The 20,160-nt window shown below is 53.2% G+C and overlaps 1 protein-coding gene across 4 annotated transcripts in view; it reads left to right on the top strand.

Moving 5' to 3' along the window:
- Positions 1–14,809, top strand: part of GLI2 (GLI family zinc finger 2) — a 236,602-nt gene extending 221,793 nt beyond the window's left edge. For 3 of the 4 annotated variants that reach the window (XM_054699625.1, XM_054699626.1, XM_054699627.1), the window contains exons 10-14: positions 3,386–3,535; positions 5,452–5,616; positions 6,744–7,025; positions 8,507–8,843; positions 10,475–14,809. In XM_054699625.1, coding sequence (XP_054555600.1) covers positions 3,386–3,535; positions 5,452–5,616; positions 6,744–7,025; positions 8,507–8,843; positions 10,475–12,933 — 3,393 coding nt within the window. In that variant the 3' untranslated portion in view covers positions 12,934–14,809. The remainder of the gene's footprint in view (positions 1–3,385; positions 3,536–5,451; positions 5,617–6,743; positions 7,026–8,506; positions 8,844–10,474) is intronic. The other variant, XM_037523217.2, reaches the window with a different exon arrangement.
- Positions 14,810–20,160: the final 5,351 nt, after the last annotated feature.

The raw sequence follows: 20,160 nt of genomic DNA, 5'->3' as shown, positions 1-20,160 counted from the left end.
AGGGGCTCGGTGTGGGAGCCCCTGACTTCAACTAGGCCCTATAACAGCCAGCCAAGGGGGTCTGAACAGGTGACAACCTCTTGTTTTCTCTCCTGTAAATGGAGGGATGGAGATTGAATATGGTACCAAGGTAAACCCTTAGCAGGTAGCAACATTCCACACATGTGACCTCCCTCCTGCCTCTTCCCTCTTCTCCATGCAGCAGAGAACTGAAATCCAAGAGCTGAAATCCCCATGCACACACTACTTGGTGGACAGGTGAAGAATGCACAAAATGAGCAGCCTTCATGGGCAGACACAGCACACATTCTCTCACACTCTGTTCCCATCCAGAAACCACCCCAAAGACGTGCACTTGTCCCCGGCTCCTTGGACTCGGCACTGAGGACGTACCTACTCTCTCTGCCGCCTCCAGGCATGCCACTTGGCTCAAATGCTACAGATTGCTTTTGCATTTGGGTGTTTCTCCCCAAATTCTTGCCCAGGAGACTGGAATTTCCCAGCCAGCTCATCGCAGCTGACAGAGAACCTTGAAGCGGTGTCTTACCTAATCCCTCTAGAACTTGGGTATAATTTTTCAACCCGTAGGATCTCTTTGGGTAAACACATCTCGAGATAGAGGGGGGCCGCTGGGAATGTGAGTTGTAGAACAGATCAGAATGAATCAAAAAAGAAGAGAGGGGCCAATATGTGGGGTGGGAAGAGGACCCAGGTAATGGGGTGCAGGCGAGGATGTAAAAGATGTGTTCAAAGATGATGGGATGGACCCAGGAAGCAGATGAATCCCAACATGGGGAGGATGGTTTCAGCTGCAGACTGTCTGAAGCTAGGGGTGACCGCCCCGACCTGGCCCTGGAAATACCCGGCTCCCATTAATGGGGAGACGCAACCCCTCTGCCCAGCTCTTTCTGCTCCCTGCCAGACGGATGGCAGCAGGCGCACAGGCGAGCTGGAACCCCCAGTCAATTATTAACAATTTGTTGCTAAGTAAACCAATAAGAAAAAAAATGAAAGACATTGTCAGGAAGCATTTTTATCATTTGAAAGGCTTTAAAAATGGAGAATGAGTCTAATGTGATAAGATTCCCCTGGAAGTTCAAAGCTCAGTAGATTTTACTTGCTCTGTCACTACGTCTGTCTGCGTGACAGTCTCCTGTGTGGTTCACGCAGGAGAGCCCAGTGGTCTGCCTGGCTGGGGTTGCCATTGCATCCACGCTTAGCCCTCGGCTGACTTGTAGGTTGCAAATGATCTCCAATGGCATCGCCCAGTGAAAGACAGCGTAAGCCACAAATACCAGGCACACGTGCAACTTTACATTGCCTAGGAGCACATTTTAAAAAAGAGTAAAAAAAAAGGATGAAATTAATTTCAATGCTTTATGTAACCCAGGAGATCTAAAATATTATTTCAACCTATAATCAATACAAAGGAAAGTTATTGAGATAGTTTATGACCCTTTTGCTTTCCATTATCTGTCTTTGAAACCAGTGTACAGTTTACGCTTACAGCCATGTCAGTTGGGACCAGCCACATTTCAAGTAGCGAGTGACCACTGCAGTGGACTGTGCGGGTCAGAGGTTGTGGGAGGGAGGGTGAGGGCTGTAGGAGGAAATGAAATGGGGGGAAGGGAGGTGAGGACAGAGAGAAGAAAAGGAATGGAGCTGGATAGGAGAGAAAGTGGGACCCCCAAGACCCGGGAGTTTTGCCTTCCACAGCTCCCTATAGAAAGCAAGGACAGGCTTACCCATAACATGGCAGGACATGGAGGGGAACTTCTTGGATCCAGAGAGGCTCCCAGGTGGTGTTTAGAGCACCCAGAGGTGGCGGAAGCAGGAGCATCAGTATACTTTTCCACTCTGCTGTGTGAGGGACTTATACCACCTCTTCCAGCCCTGCAGTTATATGAATAGCCCTAGAGATGGAGGGGGCAAAGGACCCGGAAGCCTCATACATACTAATGGAGCCCGAGGGTAAAGGTAGTAATGCCTGCCCCAGGGAGGCTGCAGCCTTTGGTTAAATAATCACAGCAAGTGACCAAAGACCAAGGGTCTACCAAAGGCAGGTCACGCTATTACCTGCCACGGGAAGCCTCCGTGGCCCACCGCTCTGCGCTGCAGGGGAAACTACCCCATGATAGACACAGATGATGGGCCCAGGGCAGAGGCCTGAAGGTGTGGGTGCAGGGACTGGGAAAAATAAGTTAGCTTACATCCTGGACTAACAGTGCTGCAGGCTGGGATGGGTCTGGGGACCTCCTCTGCAGGGATTCCCTATCAGAGCCCACAGCCATTTTGTGGGATTAGTCACACTGTCTGGCTGGGCAGCCTTACCCTCCTGGGCCATTTCGCCCCAGGGGCAGCTTTACACAGTGCCCAGAGCCCACCGGCAGGATCAGAATGTAGCTCCACTACGATTATCGCCTGCGCCGTGAGCAGCCACTTAACACTGGGGCTTTGCGAAAGAGGGACTGAGCTGTCATCTCGTGGGTTACTGCCAAAATAGAGACAAAACTCTTTTATGTTTCCATTATAATTAAATTTTTTATTTAAAAATCTCTGGAGCAATAGGCAAGCTCAGGATCTTCTCATGCACCCATAGGTGCATGTCTGTCTCACTGCGCTTAATTAGCATCTACTGTTTACAACCTGGGACCATCATGATAGCCACCAACTCCCCAGGGGTCAGAGAGGGCCAGCCAGGAGGCCAGCCTGGAGTAAGCAGGGAGCCTTTGACCATCCTAGATGGCCACTGATGTGGTAGGCAGGTGTCAAGGTTAGCTAGGCGTGAGCTGTGGAAGAATCCACAGACACTGATGGGTTAGAAATAAAGCAAAGTTTATTGAAAGTACTTTCCCAAGGAGGAAAGAGCAGAAGTCAGGCAGACGCTGCAGAAATCAGTGGCTCTCTGCTGAGTGACAGCAGCTGGAATCTAGCTTTTATATTCGAATTCCCTTTGCCTTTTTGCCCACTTAGCAAGCTCAGAGTTAGCAAGTGCGGGGTACATCCTGTTCTCTACAGGTGGGGAGGGTGTTGATGGCACTGAAGGGGGCTGCTGTGGCAAAGGAAATATTGCTAGTGGTTGAGGAGCTAATGGGGGTGCCAACCCAGGACCCAGTTTAATTCAAAAGTTTAATTTACCCTCATCAGTCACTTTAATGACTAATTGGAAAATGCAGTCGAGACAAGTAACACACAGTAGATCTTCATTTAATGGCACTTAATGAGAATGCATAAGGAGGTGGGTGGCCTGTACATAGACATGGTCTTGTGGGGTGATGGTCTGCAGAGAGTAGGTGGTGGGCAACGTGGCAGATGGTCTGCACACCCAGCAGGGGTCGGGAGGGGTGGGCGGTGGGGCCCACTCCTCCATGGTCTCTTCCCTCAGCACATCAACAACGAGCACATCCACGGGGAGAAGAAGGAGTTCGTGTGCCGCTGGCAGGCCTGCACGCGGGAGCAGAAGCCCTTCAAGGCGCAGTACATGCTGGTGGTGCACATGCGCCGGCACACAGGCGAGAAACCCCACAAGTGCACGGTGAGTGGGCCCCGGGCGCAGCCCTGCCCCGCAGCAGCATCTGTGGGACGGGCCCCAGGAGCCAGGTGATGTGCTGCATGCAGCTAGCACAGGCACACCTGGGTGGGATGGCCCACAGCAGCGGCACTGGGGGACAGGCACTGTGTGCGGCTGCCCTGGGCCTTCTGCCTTGCATCCTTGAGGCCCCTGCCAGACCTATTAAGTGGTCTTGGCACCTTGTCAAAAGTAGGTTGGCCATCAGAGTATGCGTTTATTTCCGAACTCCTGTTCCATCCACCTCTATGTCTGTCCCCTTGCTAGCACCACACACAGTCTTGCTTGCTGTCATTTCGTAGGAAGGTCAGGCCTCCAATTTTGTCCTCCTTTTGCAAGATTGTTTGGTTCATCTGAGTCTTTTGCAGCAAGTAATTTGCTTCACATCCTCGGTGATGGCAAACCACAGTCCTCTGCATATGAGCTGTGACTGTGAACCAGATAAAAGGCATTTGGAGGGCCTCCCTGGTGGCGCAGCGGTTGAGCGCTGGGTTGCGAAGCTGCCTGCAGCCTCTGCGGCACCAGTTCGATCCCCGCAGCCTCTGCAGTGCCGATTCGATCCCCGGCTGCTCCCCGGCCACCGGAGGAGGGTCCTGCATGGCGCGCAGACCTCTCCTGCCGCCCGCTGCTCCCCTCAGCAGTGTACTTCGGTCCTTCTGCCTGCTCTGCTCCCCGCTCTGGCTCTGGTGAATTCTCTCACCCTCCCGCACTTCTGACTGTACCCAGTGCTTGTATAAACAAAACAAACAAACAAATAAATAAATAAAACATGCCTCTATTTAAAAAAAAAAAAAAAGGCATTTGGAGCCAAGCCAAGTGTGCTCAGCCACATTGGTCAGAAGCAAAGGGGAGGATGTGACGGAGGGAGTTCCCCTGGGGTTTGCCTGTCACCCTGGGAACACCTCACGGGTACATGGGGTGCGATTGAAGACTCTTTAGAACAAACCTCCTGCAAAGGCCCTTCCTTCCCCCTATTCCTTCTCCCCTGTTCCTCCCTCCCCCTCTTCCCCTTCCCCTACCCCCTCCTTATCTCCCTGTTCCTCCCCTTTCCTCCCTACCTTTCCCAAAATTCTCTTTCTTGTCAGGTGCTAAATACCAGGAACACAGAAATGAACGAGACCTAGAAGGTACCAGCTCTCATGGAGCCTTGTACCCTCGTGGGAAATCCAGAGCACAAACGATTAATTTCATTATAGATGTGTTCGGGAGAGTGAAGGGTGGGATATGATGATTAAGAATATCGGAGACATGCTCTCAGAGGAGATGACCTAGAAGACAAGAGGGGGAGAGAGCGAGCCAGGGTGGAGAAAGGTTCCAGCCAGAGGCGCGTGCCCCGAAGGACTCAGTGGTGTCGCTCAGCGGCAGGAGCAAGGGTGAGGGGGACAGGCTCACCCAGAGGACTCTGGATTTTATTCTCAGCCCATTTTAAAACACAGAAAAATTCTAAACAGGGAGTGGCATTTGGGAAACAGATAAAAATAACATTTTCAAAGATTTTTAATGATCAGGAAAGAGTCTCATGATGTGCTATTGATTTTAACAAGCAGAAGGTATAACTAAATACTCAATATGTTTCCATTTTGGGGATAAAGTCTGATTGGGGATGAGCTGCAAAGTTACTGCATGAGCTCTACCTGGAGGTTGGCAGGCGCTATCCCCGGGCAGCCAATGGTTTTTATTTTCTTCTTTGTACTTGTCAGTCCTCTCTAAGTTTTCTAGAGTGCTCACATGTCATTCTTATAATCAGAAAGGAAGTTAAATGTTATTGTTAAAAAACATACTTGTGCCTTGGTGGGGGTGAGGGGAGGCAGCAGGCCACCTCCAAGGTCAGGCGCCCTGCCCTGGATCTGAGGCCTGTCACTGACTGAACCGCCTCTCCCCAGTTCGAGGGCTGTTCGAAGGCCTACTCTCGCCTGGAGAACCTGAAGACGCACCTGCGCTCCCACACCGGGGAGAAGCCATACGTGTGTGAGCACGAGGGCTGCAACAAGGCCTTCTCCAACGCTTCTGACCGCGCCAAGCACCAGAACCGCACCCACTCCAACGAGGTACACATGCCCTGCCAACTCGTGCCCAGATGTGCCACCTCATGCTTCTGGACACCTGGTGTAGGCCACAGGTAGCCAGGTGCCATGAGCCCTCGCCCACCACTGACCTGCCCCTGCAGCCTACAGCTGATACGCAGCTCTTGCTGCCTGGGCTGCCGTCCACCCCTGCCACCCAGTGATGGAGCAGAACAGCCTCTCTCCCCAGGCGGCCAGAGCTCCTGGCAGGACTGAGAGCACAGAGGAGGAAGTCAGGCAGGAGCTGTGTCTGCTGTTACCCACCTCCGCTCCCACCCAGCCACTCACTGTCACTCAGTAGCCCTGGGAAGGAAGGAGTCTGCGAACTTAGGTACATTTTAAACCCCAAAGGGATCCTGTGTGCCAAGGCTTGAAAGAAGTTGCAGGAATTTCGAAAGGTATCTAAACCCTTCAGAGCTTCTGCACACAAGAGCTAGCCTTGGAGAGAGGGGTATGCCTGTGTGTGTGTGTTTGTGTGTGTGTGCGTGTGTGTTGGTAAGTACCTGTGTGTACATACATGGATGTGTGTATATGTGGGTGTGCATGCATGCATGGGTACAAGCGTGTCTATGCCGGGGTAAGTGTCTGTATATAGAGATATGTTTGTAAGTCTGTGTATACGCGCGGGATTATATGCATGTGTGTCTAATGTATGTGCATGGGTGTGTGTATGAGCTCAAGATGTAGGATCACAGACCCTGGGCCTATTTCCAATAACTTTGAGCCAGGCACATTGTCTCTCTGAGCCTGTCTTTCTTCCTCAGAGATGCAAGGGTCCAGAAGGATAATGAGGTAATACACTAACCAGGAACATCAAGAATCCCAGCACCCTGCTCATGGGAAGGACGCTTAGCGACACACCAGGCACTGAGTGGCCCCCATAGTCTCCCATCCATCCTGAGGCAGCTCTCTTAACCATATGCTCACCTGCAGGAAGTGGTGGCAGGCAAGGGCAGCTCTGGGGCTGACGTGGTACCATGCAGAGAATCGAGCAAATAGGTCAAGCACCTTCCGACTGTGCCAGCCAGGCTCTGCCAAAGGAGGTTGCAGGGCTTTAGGACAGAGCATGCTCTCTGCTCCCATCCATAATGCAGGCCTGATTCTCTTCCCAGAAACCCTACATTTGCAAGATCCCAGGCTGCACCAAGCGATACACAGACCCCAGCTCTCTCCGGAAGCACGTGAAAACCGTACATGGCCCAGATGCTCACGTCACCAAGAAGCAGCGAAATGACATGCACCTCCGTGCCCCCCTGCTCAAGGAGAACGGGGACAATGAGGCCAGTGCTGAGCCTGGTGGCCGGGGCTCTGAGGAGAGCACGGAAGCCAGCAGCACTAGCCAGGCCGTGGAGGACTGTCTTCATGTCAAAGCCATCAAGACCGAGAGCTCCGGGGTAAGCAGAGCTGGGCAGTGGAGGCCCTGATCCATGACCCCCCACCCCCAGGAAGTCAGTGGGTGTGAGGGCAATCATAGCCCACCCCGGAAACCAGAGCCTCAACTGCACCTGCAGACTCTGCCCCCAGGTTCCCCACCTCTAAGCACAATGATGCCACTTCTCTTTTTCCAACATGACCTTTCTCCCTTCACCTTGGGCCTCACACAGAGCCTGTCTATGGCCAGGCTGGCCCGTTCTTCTGGATCAGCCCCTGGACAATGGAGTTGCCTGCCCCCCGAGTGGTCATTTGCAAGGGGATGGGTGATTCCTGGTGCCTACCTTTCCAATCAGTGCCAGAGAGCCTCAGCTGGTCCCCTTCCCTCTGTCCTGTCTCTGCCACCTGCCTTCTGGCCTCCGCTCCTCTTGTTCTAACCACCTGTTCTTTGTCTCCACCTCTTTCTCCCGACTGTACCTCCCCTAAGGATAGACGGTACTGAGGTGAGCAGAGAAGTCGGTGCGGGTGTGGGGGGGATGGCGTGAGTGAGGATGTGCTGGGGTGCTTGTCCAGGGCGCTGGCTGGGCAGAGACTGACTTGTCTGGGAAAGGTGGGTTTGGATAGGTAGGCACCATCAGAACGTGTAAAGGCTGGCAGCAAGAGTCAAACTGGCAGATGCATGCAAACTGTGAGCACCAAGCCCACGTGGGGTAAGGCAGAGAGGGGGTGTGAGTCCAGGCTGCAGAGGAGGGATGGGTCTTGAGTGCCCAGGTAAGGAACGTGGGTGCTGCCAGGGATAGGAGGGAGCACTACCATTTCCCCAGGAAAGGTCTGGAATGAGACAGCTTTTAGCCTAGGAATGAGCCCAGAACTGCTGCAGTGGCGGTGAATCCCACTTGGGCTGAGATCCCACGCCGCAGTGGTGGGAGCCTAGTTTCGCAGAGGCCTGAACAGGGGTGGCGTTTCAGGCAAGATCTGTATCCAGCAGCCCCGCCCCTGCTGGTTGACCTTTCCCTTTCTAACAAGCTGCCTCTGGCCTGCTGAGAACGCACCAACTCGGCAGGCTGTGGTTCCCGGCCTCATCATGCACCCATGGCTGTTGCTGGCAATGTTTAAGTACCTTCTGTCACATTGACCCCATGTAGCTCTACCATGTAGCTGCGGCAGCCTCTGTGGGTCTCAGCTTCAGGTGTCCACACACTGCAAGTTCAACAGGCAGAGCTGCAGCCAGACCCTGGCTGGGAGAGCTTCGGAGCACATGTGGGGTGTGGGGTGACAGTTACTGGGTGCCTTGTGCATGCCGATGCTGTCCATCCACCATCCTCCAACCCTGTCCCAGGGACAGTTCAGGTCATCTTAGAGTTGGGGAAACCAAGGTCAGAAGTGAGGCTGTCCTTCCTGTTCCTGGATGTGCAAGGGTGTGGTGTGTGTGCAAGTGTGGGTTAAGGGCCAGGTGGGTGCTTGCACCCTCTGAGTCTTCTCCTTCTCCCTACTCCTCCTGCAGCTCTGTCAGTCCAGCCCCGGGGCCCAGTCGTCCTGCAGCAGTGAGCCCTCTCCTCTGGGCAGTGCCCCCAACAATGACAGTGGCGTGGAGATGCCGGGGACGGGGCCCGGGAGCCTGGGAGACCTGACAGCTCTGGATGACCCGCCCTCAGGGCCCGATGCCTCAGCCCTGGCTGCCCCCTCCGCTGGGGGCCTGCAGCTGCGCAAACACATGACTGCCATGCACCGATTCGAGCAGCTCAAGAAGGAGAAGCTCAAGTCACTCAAGGATTCCTGCTCGTGGGCCGGGCCAGCTCCACACACCCGGAACACCAAGCTGCCTCCCCTGCCGGGAAGTGGTGAGTGCAGGCCCAGGGTGTGGGGGCAGGCTCAGGAGAGAGCCTGGGGCAGCAGCCACAGGTTCCCCCACATTCAGTGCCCTGTACCTGCTCACTAAATGCCCACATTAAGATAGGTTCCACTGGTCTCTACCCAGATAAAGACAATGGCGCTCAGAGGTGAACGTGCCTCACTCAGATCAAAGGCAGAGCTGAGACTTAACCCACCCCAGCTGGTTTCAAAGCCCATGCTCTTTCAGCTACACTAGGCAGCATCCCTGTCGCCCCCGGAAAATAGAACCTGCTCACACCCTCTCCCTCCCTGTGGGCCATTCAGTCATTAATCAGCCACCTGCTGTGTGCACTGTGACAAAGGTCTAAGCAGGAGAGCAATATATTCCCAGTTAAGGCACCAGGTGCACACTTGACTGCAGAATAAACCAAGAGCACCAAGGACCAAGCTCATAGTAAGGAGGGAGAAAGCACATCAGCTGGGGGAAAGTGCGGAGGACTTCATGGAGGAGGCAGACCTGGGCTCAGCCTCAAGGAGAGTTGGCAGGCTTTGTGAGGGAGGCATCCTCAGCAACATTCCCTGAGTGCCAACTCCATGCTAGGCAGTGTGCTGGACACCAGGCACACCTAGGCACTCATCCCCAAAGTGCCCTCCAGGGACAGACATCCTGCGTGGCAGACACTGAAATGCACCACCTAGTTTGCTCTGAAGGGAAGATGTGTTGCCCCAGCTGTTGAGGGAACTGCTAGCAGATGGCATTCAACTCCCTGCTACAGAGATGTCCTGGGTTGCAGACAGCAGCCTCACCCAAGGTCACCCCTTTCGACTTGCCCACGTCCATTGATTGCAAGGGTCTAAAGGCCATCTCAGGGGCCTCCCTGGTGGTGCAAGGGGTTAAGACACAACCTATGAAGCTGTCTGCAGCCACTGCAGCACGAGTTCGATCCAGGGAGCTACCCACATGGCGCAGCAGACCTCTCCTGACTCACCCGCTGCTCCCCTCAGCAGTGTATTTCAGTCAGTCTGCCTGTTCTGTTCCCCACTCTGTCTCTGGTGAATCCTCTCACCTCCACACCTGTGGTCTACACCCCAGCTCTTGTATGCACAAATAAATAAATCTTTTTAAAAAAAAATAAAAAATAAAGGCCATCTCAGCCCAACTTAGGCAAGCACTGAAGGAAGGACCATTTGAGGCCAAGCTCGTGAGATCTGCCAAGGCATTGTTAGGCTGCCTCCTAGCTCACTTGCTTGGGCCACTGTGTTGCCTCCCCCACCCACCAAGGCATGTGGGTCTCAGGCCACTCCAGAACATCAGCCTGCTCAATAAACACCACCCCCAGGGTGCCAGAGCCCTCAATAACGCAGCCCTGTGGAGAGGCGCCTGGTAGCTGCAGCTGGGGAAACTGAGGACCCGACACGGCAGTGGTGGAGCTACAATTGCCATCAGGCCTCCTGACTTCCACCTGCCCACCCTTGGCAACAAGCACGGTGCTCACTTACTGTTCCGTCCCCGTCCTTTCATTCAGAAACCACTGGCTGGGCGCTCAGTGTGTGCCAGGCCCTGGAGCAGAGCCAGCACGGTCAGAGCAGGCCGAGCACCCACAGATGCCCACGTGCTGACCCCTCTCCCTTCCCACAGGCCCCATCCTGGAAAACTTCAGCAGCAGCGCGGGCAGCGGGCCTGCGGGCCTGCTGCCCAACCCGCGGCTGTCGGAGCTGTCCACCAGCGAAGTCACCCTGCTGAGCCACCTGCAAGAGCGCCGGGACAGCTCCACCAGCACGGTCAGCTCGGCCTACACCGTGAGCCGCCGCTCCTCCGGCATCTCTCCGTATTTCTCCAGTCGCCGCTCCAGCGAGGCATCGCCCCTGGGCGCCGGCCGCCCGCACCACGCCAGCTCCGCGGACTCCTACGATCCCATCTCCACGGACGCGTCGCGGCGCTCCAGCGAGGCCAGCCAGTGCAGCGGAGGCGGCGCGGGGCTGCTGCACCTCACCCCCGCCCAGCAGTACAGCCTGCGAGCCAAGTACGCCGCGGCCACGGGCGGCCCGCCCCCCACTCCGCTGCCCGGCCTGGAGCGCATGAGCCTGCGGACCCGGCTGGCGCTGCTGGACACGCCCGAGCGCGCGCTGCCCCCGGCCTGTCCACGCCCGCTGGGGCCGCGGCGGGGCAGCGACGGGCCGACCTACGGGGCGGTGGGCCCCGCACCTGCCTTCCCCCACGAGGCGCCGGGCGGGGGGGCGCGGCGGGCCAGCGACCCAGTGAGGCGGCCTGACACCCTGGCGCCCCCGCGGGTGCAGCGCTTCCACAGCGCCCACAACGTGAACCCCGCCCCGCTTCTGTCCTGCGCGGAACGCCGAGGCTTCCACCTGCAAAGCCATCGGAGCTCAGACGGCAGCCTGGCCCGCAGCGCCTACTCGCCGCGGCCGCCCAGCATCAGCGAGAATGTGGTGATGGAGGCCATGGCCACAGGGGCAGACAGCACGGGGCCGGAGGTTGGCCTTGGGCTGCCAGACGACGACCTCGTGCTGCCGGATGACGTGGTGCAGTACATCAAGGCGCATGCCAGCGGCGCTCTGGATGACAGCACCCCACAGGTATATCCCCCGGAAAGCACCTGCTTCTCTGATAACCCCAAACTGCCCAACTCTGGGCTACAGAGCCAGCGCAGGATGGTGGCTGCGGACTCCAATGTGGGTCCCTCTGCCCCAGTGCTGGGAGGCTGCCAGATGGGCTACGCAGCTCCCTCCAACCTGAACAAAAACAGCATGCCCGTGCAGTGGAATGAGGTGAGCTCCGGCACCATGGACACCCTGGCCAGTCAGGTGAAGCCTCCGCCCTTTCCACAGGGCAACCTGGCTGTGGTGCAGCAGAAGCCAGCCTTCAGCCAGTACTCAGGCTATAGTGCCCAAGGCCTGCAGCCAAGCCCCGGAGGCCTGGACAGTACTCAGCCACACCTTCAGCCCTGCAGTGGAGGGCCCTCTGTGTCCAGGGTAAATTATATGCAGCAGCTTCGGCAGCAAGGGGCAGGTGGCCAGTGTCCCAGCATGACCACCACTGGGAGCCCCCACACCAGCTATGGCCAGGCCCATCCCCAGCTGAGCCCCAGTACCATGGGTGGAGCCTTGAACCAGTTCTCCCCATCCTGCAGCAATGTGGCAGCCAAGCCAGGCCACCTGGGGCTCCCTCAGCAAATGGAAGTTGCTCCTGACCCCACCATGATACGCAGTGGCCACAGGGAACTTGGCGTCCCCAATTCCACCCTGGCTGGGATGCCCCCACCTCAACCAGCCCCTAGCTACCCACAACAGAGCCATCACCTGGTCACCCCCATGAGCCAGGAGGGCTACCGCCAGGGCCCCAGCCTTCTGCCTTCCCACCAGCCTGGCTTCATGGAGCCCCAGCAGGGCACAATGGGACACGCCGGATCAAACTTTGGCTTAGTGCAACCCCGGCCACCCCCTGAGCCCAACCCTGCTAGCCGCCACCGTGGGGTGCGTGCCGGGCAGCAGCTGGCCTATACCAGGGCCACTGGCCATGCCATGGCTGCTGTGTCAGCCAACCAGGAGATGGTTACAGAATCTGTGCCCAAGGGAGCTCTGGGCACCATGGTGTCCCTGCCTCCTCAGCCGCCCCCACATGACGCGAACGGGAACCAGGATCACAGCATGCTCTACTACTACGGCCAGATCCACATGTATGAGCAGAATGGAGGCCTGGAGAACCACGTCGGCTGCCAGGTCATGCAGCCCCAGCCACCACAGCCACAGGCCTGCCCAGACAGCCTCCAGCCCCAACCCCTGCCCTCACCAGGGGTGAACCAGGTGTCTAGCACAGTAGACTCCCAGCTACTGGAGACTCCCCAGATTGATTTTGATGCCATCATGGATGATGGGGATCACTCCAGCCTACTCTCAGGCGCCCTGAGCCCCAGCCTCCTCCACAGCCTCTCCCAGAACTCCTCCCGCCTCACCACCCCCCGGAACTCTCTGACTCTGCCCACTATCCCCACGGGCATCAGCAACATGGCCGTTGGGGACATGAGCTCCATGCTCACCAGCCTGGCCGAGGAGAGCAAGTTCTTGAACATGATGAGCTAAGGCCCCGGCCCCTGACACTCATCGGACCACAGGAACCAGCACCTCGTCGAGCATGGGGCTTTCGTCTGTTTCCTCTTTTTCCAAAAAAAGTATTAAATAGGTCTGAGGGAATTTTGCCAATGTCTGGTTCAGACCACAGATGCTTTAAGGATAGGTTGATGTGCCTCCTGTCTGTTCTTCTTTTGGATTATTTTTTGGAACACCGCGAAAAGTCTCAACTGTAAAGGCGAGGCAGAAATGAAAAACTCGTTTACACAGTATTTCCCAACCTTTGGTGTTTATAGGACCACTCTGTTCTGGCTTCTTTGCCTCTGTCATTTGGCTAATGAGGGATTACACTGGCCAAGAGCTTTCCAAGTACACAAGGAAATAGGGTAGAGGAACCACACTTGGGTTAGAATCTGAAAGCCATACTGGATATTCTAATCTAGGAAAAGAAGTGTCTCGTTCCGTTACCTGCAAGGTAAAGGAATTTCTGTCCCACCAGAATTCTATGAAGCTCAGTTCTTGAGGTCTTAACATTCCTTGCCATGGAAGGAAAAAAAAAAATTAGATCTTTACCTGGATGGTTTGGAAGCACATCCTGATTCCAGGTTTGGTAGAGCTGGCATCTCTACCCTGCAAAGACAAGTTTGCAACTGGCAGACTGTTCAAGTGTATATGAATGAAGAAGGTATGAAAGAATCGCCAGAAAGAGGAAAGACAAAATTGTAAAGCTTGGGACAAGCCCAGAAGCTGCCCTGGCCTCTCCAGACCGTGTTTACAGTGTTTATGCATGTAGAATGTAGCCCTTCCTGAAAGAACACTTATTTCTAAATACCTCGGGGCTGCCAGAGCTGCTTTGGGTTAGGGATGAACCAAGGTGAGCCGAACATAGGATACGGGCTTGAGAAAGTAAGAGTATACCCAGGGCCCGGGCTCAGGCTGTCCTGGAGGGCTCCCTGTAGGAAGAGAAGTCGCATGTTTACCCAATCCTGTTTCTCCAATGCACTATCAGCCCACTTTACCATGGAAACCCCAGGACTGGATGGCAGGCCCTGCCCAGATTTCTCTAGGCCATGCTGCCCCCTCACTGCAGTCCAGCGGTTTTGCCAAGCTACAACACGCAGTCGGATGTCTTCTGGATCCCCTTCCCTCTGTCCTCCTTGTTCATTTCACAGAGAACAATATACCCATGGTGTTTGGATGGGGGTGGGAAGGTGAAGGAGTTGATAGTTGGGACTCTGAGGGAGCATCACTGAATTTTCCTGTTCCATGTGACCAAGGCCCATCCAGAGATGGAATTTCAAGCTGACATCAAAAGACGTCATTCCTGAACATACTGTCGGGTGAACTGGTGCAGCCTCCCCACCACACGTACATACACGCACACATACCCCACATTGAATCTGAGGCATCCCTGCCCAAGCCAACTGCACCACTGTGAGCTGGATTCTGTGACCCTGGCTTCAACTAGGACAGGGCCCTGTGCATCTAGAACATTGATCACTTTGTTAGGGTCCTAAGATAAGGCCAACTCCAGGTAACCACCCCCAGATGCCTGGGTCCGGGCTCCGTGGTGGTGCGTATTCACCCCCGAGCTAGGATTTCCTAGCCATTCCCACACCTGTATATAATCTTTGCAGAAGACATCATCCCCGAAAATACTGTAGGTGAATCATCCAGTCAAATTTATATCTTCAAAACATTTTTAGCTTTTTCTACATGCTATGAGTTGAGATGACATGCTCAACTTGTAAATAAGTCTTTTTGTACATTAAAAAAGTAATTTTTTCATAATTTATTTTGTCTATCTGCTTCTTCTTTGACAGTAGTTAATGAGAACCCAGGCTGTAAATTTGGTGCATTTGAAAGGAAATTAGGCAGTATTTTTTCCCCACAGTGTCAAAATTGACTATCCCGCCTTTGCTAAGAAATGTTTAATGCTGAGGCATTTACTGGCTGTTTGTTTGTTGTCACTGGGATGGGGGCAGGGTTTGACATTTTACAGCGAAAAGCTGGCTGTTTATACAGTGCGCTGCTCTGGACGTCTTACCTGACTTGCTGAGAACTGCATATGAGGCCCAGGTGTACCCCCAAGCACTCCATAGTGCAGGCTCCCTTCTCTGATGCTCAGGTCTGATGAGCACATTTGAATTGGGGTGGGGAGGACAGGCAGAACCTTGTGCTCTGGTGCAAGCCAAAGGGGAAGCTGGGCAGGCAGGAGTCCCAGGGTACCCAGCAGTGACCTTGAGTGAAGTTGCCCGTGGGAGCAGCCATGCACAGGGGTCTGGCCAGAGCAGGCGGCCCTGACAGGTTCACAGGAGGGCCCAACTCAGTCATTGGCAACCATTAAGCCACCACAGTGAGCTGGGGGGGAGGTTTTTCAATGATCAAGCATGAGACCTAAATGAATTCTGGAATGAGGACTGGAGCAAGGATAGGAGGGCTCAGGACAGGTGGAGGAACATGAGGGCACCTTCTGTCAGGCCGGGTATGCTGAACCTCTTAAATCCCTGTGCAGGCCCTCCCTCCTCTCCGTGAGCAAAGCCATGACACCCAGCTCAGAAGGTTTGGGAACCAAAGCCACAGGGAGGTCAGTCAGCTCAAAACCAGTTTTGTGGGTTGTGACCAAGTGGATTGAAGAAGGATTCTTTGATAAGCGAGTGTAGGACCGACCCCCACCCCCCGCCTCCACCCACACCCCCCCCCGCCACACACACGCACCCACTGAAGGAAATGAAATGTAGTGTTTCCCTTCTGCAGGGTGTCCCTGAATCTTCCATAACCTCTTTGACCCCAGTTTCCTGGTGGAAACTCAGCCAAAGTCACTGCCAGCCTCACTCCTCCCTTGGGGACTCTCACTCAGTTTATTGCACACTTGGAGGGAGGAACTGATCGTTTCTGCTTTTTTCAAAGCTCATTTCAGGCTCGCAGAGCCTCTGCTCCACATGGTCCTTCTCTGGAGGCAGCTTGCCTGCTGCGGGGCAAGGGGAAGCAAAGTGTTCCACGCTGCCTGAGACCAGGCACGATTAAGAAGCCCATCCACGTCAGCCCACTGTGGCCACAGTTCTGCTGAAGAACAATCCCCTGGAACCTCTGCCCCATGTAACAAGTGATTTAGCTCATGAATCTGGGTCAACTGGGTTCAACTGATTTAGGCAAGATTGGGCAGGGCGGGTTATATGGGGCAAATAGTCTAGATGCTTGACGGGAGGCCTGGATCTGCTCACACGCCTCATCTTCCCCCCGGAATGGAGATGCTACCTTGGGCTTTGCCTTCTTGCAGCAAGGACTGAAGCATAAGAGGGCAAGCAGGAAAATGCAGGTCTTCTTTAGGCCTCTGTTCAGAACCAGTACACCACCAGTTTCACCTCATTCTTTTAGCCCAGTCAAGTCCCGTGGCCAAATCCATCATCTGTGGCATCGGGAAGTACAGTCCTCGAAGGAAGTGAGAGGGAGAGGGACTATTTTTCAACAATAGTACAAAAAGACAGTGATTCATGTCCCCCCAGATGTAGAATATACTCACCCAACACTCCAGAAGTCTACCCAATCAATCATCAGGCTCAAAGTCTAAGAGATTATGCTCTATATCCATTCTGGATGTGGCTCTTCTTGACCCAGAGTCTTAGGAACTAGAGAGAGTTCTCTCCCTGCTGCACCTCCACATCCCAGGCTCAGACGCACCCAGCACACTGAAGGAACGGGGCTGGTATCAGCAGCTGCCACTCCCTCCGTCACTGGCGCACAGCTGGGCAAATGTTGCGGGTGGCTCTGCTCCGGGTGGGAGGTCCCTTGAGGGGCTAGCCAGCCCACTGAGCTCTGCCGCTCCAGCTTCCACCATTGAGGCCTTCTTCCTTTCAGTCTGTAAAGAGAACGATCAAGTAGCGCTTAACCTCTTCTTGTCTAAAAGGAGTTGGGAATCTGAAGTCCTTTACATTTCAAACAGCCCCTCCCTGTGTTTCCCCCGCTCACAGTGTGCCTGCCCATTCGGTTCTCCCAACATCGCAGGTTTTCTGCATATTTGATTCCACGCCACCCATGATTCCTTGGCGACATGCCTCTATGTTTCAGCGCTGGTACCCTCCATCAGGCTATGTGGGCCATATCCTGAAGGTTTCTGGGTGCCCTGTTGTCACTGGAAGCTATTTTAGAACCATCTTACTCCTTTCAAGGACCATCAGACAAAGGGTATGAAAATCAAGGACACATCCTAGGTGTTGTCTTCACTAAGAGACTGGAGATGAGAAATAGTTTTATCTTCTAAATTCTGCTCTAAACTGAAGGCTGGTTCATTTCTGAACTCCTCTCTTATAGTATTTCATCATTTATAGCTCCAAGAATCTCGTGTTTACAATCGTCTGCCCAGAAACCAGCCTGCCAATTACACAAAATCATAGGTACATTAGCTCCCTCCCAGGTTACTCGAGGCATTAATTTTACCAAATATTCCTTCATCAGGTGGTATAGGTCACCATTTCTCTTGCCATTTTCCAACCTCCTCTAAATTCCTTCACTGCCTAGTTCCAAAGCTATGCTGCATATTTTAGGACATTATTAGAGTAGTCTAATAATTAGTCTAATAATGTAGTAATGTACCCTAATAATGACATTATTACAGTAGTCTAATAATGTAGTAGTCTAATAATAACCTACCATTCTGGGTGCCAATTTCTGAAGAAGTTAACTGTTCCCCAATAATGCTATCTAACAGTACCCACAAATGCCCAGGAGCAGGCAGGAAGCATTTATTTAATTCAAAAGTTTGGAGTCAGCCAAGGGGGACTTTCTTGGGTTCTGGCCCTGTGCCTCCCCACTTGGGCCCAGAGCACTGCCCAGGCATCTCATGGTGATGGCATAGTGCAAAAAGGCAAGCAGAAGCACAGGAGGCCTCTACCGGCCTAGGCCTGGAACAGGAAACAGGGCATACTGAACCCCAAATCCATAGATGCCTCCTACAAAACTAGAGTGGGCAGTTATCTAAACAGTAACCCAACCTGCCACATCCTCTAAGCCAGTTTTGGTATAGCAGGGCTGACACTGTAGCTCCATCTGGCTCCTGCATCTGTACCTTAGTTGGCCCTAAACCCCAAAAGGTCATTAATTACACCCAGTAGCCTGTTATGGTGACAAAGCCAGCTCTAGGACCTACAATGGGCAATTCTTCCCAACTATGTGTTTGGAAATTTTACATTGATAAGTTAATTGGATTGTGGTGAGAATTTATGTCTTGGAAATTTGCAAACTGTCCAAATTGGAACTTCCCCCACCCTGACCTCCAGAGCCATCTGTTAAACATTTACCAATGGACCTAACACCACACAATAGAACTGTGAGTGTGGTTACCCTCATGTGCCCGAGGTCTTTAACAAGTTTATATGTTCACAGGACTCATTATATGGAGAATCTGTGAGTCCAGACTGTCATGGTTATGTGACATGTCATGTCGTTTAGCTTAGTGGCCCTCAAACTTTAGAAGTCATGCAACCTTGTGTTTGAATGAAATGGGCTCTAGAATGAAAGGACACAGTTAAAAGTGCAGTTGATTAAAGCTGGTTAAAGCTGGGAGCAGAAGACCCAAAACCCACACATATTCCACAGCCCTCTTTGCCTACACCCAATCATAAGCAGCACAGACAAGGGTTTGAAAACACAGAGTAGAGTTTGAAAACCAAGTATATAATTAATCACCAAATGAAATGAGACACAGAAAAGGCGGTGAGCAACTTATGAAAAAATTAGACTCCCTATTTCTAGAATCCCGGAAGTAAGCTGGCTCACCCAACACTCTGATAAGCCCAGGGCCCACAACAACTATTCAATTCCTTGCTTTCTCTCTGCCTTGTAGTCCGGGAGTTCTTGGAGGGCAGGTGAACTCACCTGATCTACCTGGTATCTCCTGTCCAGTGCCTAGAAACTCATCAGTAGTTTTCACTAATTCTGCTGAATTTGTTTCTAAACTGGATAGTCTAGAAAGCTTCATGGAGGAGGGGGAAATGAACAAAGCTTTGAGAACTGGGTAGAATTTGGATCATGTGATGGTCCTTTCAGAATGTATTTGAACAATAGACCACATCCAAGAATGTCTGCAAAGAATTCTGAGCACAAAGAAGAAGCTGTAGAAACTTTGACGGTATTGGAACTTGTATTTTTTTTACTGGATAGAGAACAGGGAGAAAGAGGGCAAAGGCCATAATCTGGCAGGATGTGGGCCGAGCAGAGACCAAAGGCCTAGGGGCAGAGTTTCATGGTGGGCCTGGTCACTGTGAGCTGAGGGTCTTTGATGAGCAATCCCAACTCCAAAATGTGCGCCACACCTGCTTTGGTTCCAGAAAATTTGCAGTGGAAGCATGTTTCCTTCAGGTGCAATCATTCAAGTTCCCTGAAAAAGATGCCAAAGTTACCCAAGACCTTTAGGCTTGATGGGAAAATGAGCGAATGCACCCCCAGTAACGGTGTAAACACTTGCCACTTCTTGAGCCACTTGTGAATTTTCCTGCAAGAGTGAGCATGGAAGTCCACCTGCGTGGTTCTACACTGGCTTCCGCTATTAAAGTGATCGTCGATCATTAATTATTTAATTCCAGAAACACTCTGAACTCAAAAGTCGTCTGAACCCCTGAAAGGTAATCAGTCTTCAGCTTCGTCTTATCTACTCTTCCTCTCCTTTCTCCTACTCTTCTTCTCCCTCCTCTCCCTCCTCTTCCTCCTCCTCTTCCTCCTCCTCTTCTTCCTCTTCCTCTTCTTTCTCTTCTTCCTCCTCTTCTTCCTCTTCTTTTTCCTCTTCCTATTCCTCTTCCTCTTCTTCCTCCTCTTCCTCCTCCTCTTCTTCCCCCTCCTCTTCCTCTTCCTCCTCTTCTTTTTCTTCCTCTTCCTCCTCCTCTTCCTCCTCTTCTTTTTCTTCCTCTTCCTCCTCCTCTTCCTCCTCCTCTTCTTCCTCTTCCTCTTCTTTCTCTTCTTCCTCCTCTTCTTCCTCTTTCTCTTCTTCCTCTTCTTCTTCTTCCTCTTTCTCTTCCTCCTCTTCCTCCTCCTCCTCCTCTTCCTCCTTTTCTTCCCCTTCTTGCTCTTCTTCCTCTTCCTCTTCTTCCTCTTCTTCCTTTTCCTCTTCCTCCTCTTCCTCTTCCTCCTCTTCCTCTTCCTCTTCTTCTTTTCTCTCTCTTTCTCTCTCTCTCTCCCTCACCACAGAGAGCACGCAGCTGAGCCCAGCATAAGGCTGCATCACTGCAGCAGTGAGTGATGTGTGCA

Source organism: Talpa occidentalis, unplaced genomic scaffold (assembly GCF_014898055.3).
Source record: "Talpa occidentalis isolate TD23 unplaced genomic scaffold, MPIMG_talOcc4v2.1 talOcc4.3, whole genome shotgun sequence".
Classification (NCBI taxonomy): domain Eukaryota; kingdom Metazoa; phylum Chordata; class Mammalia; order Eulipotyphla; family Talpidae; genus Talpa; species Talpa occidentalis.
Note: the sequence above shows the minus strand (reverse complement) of the source record. Positions and strands in the feature narration are given on the sequence as shown.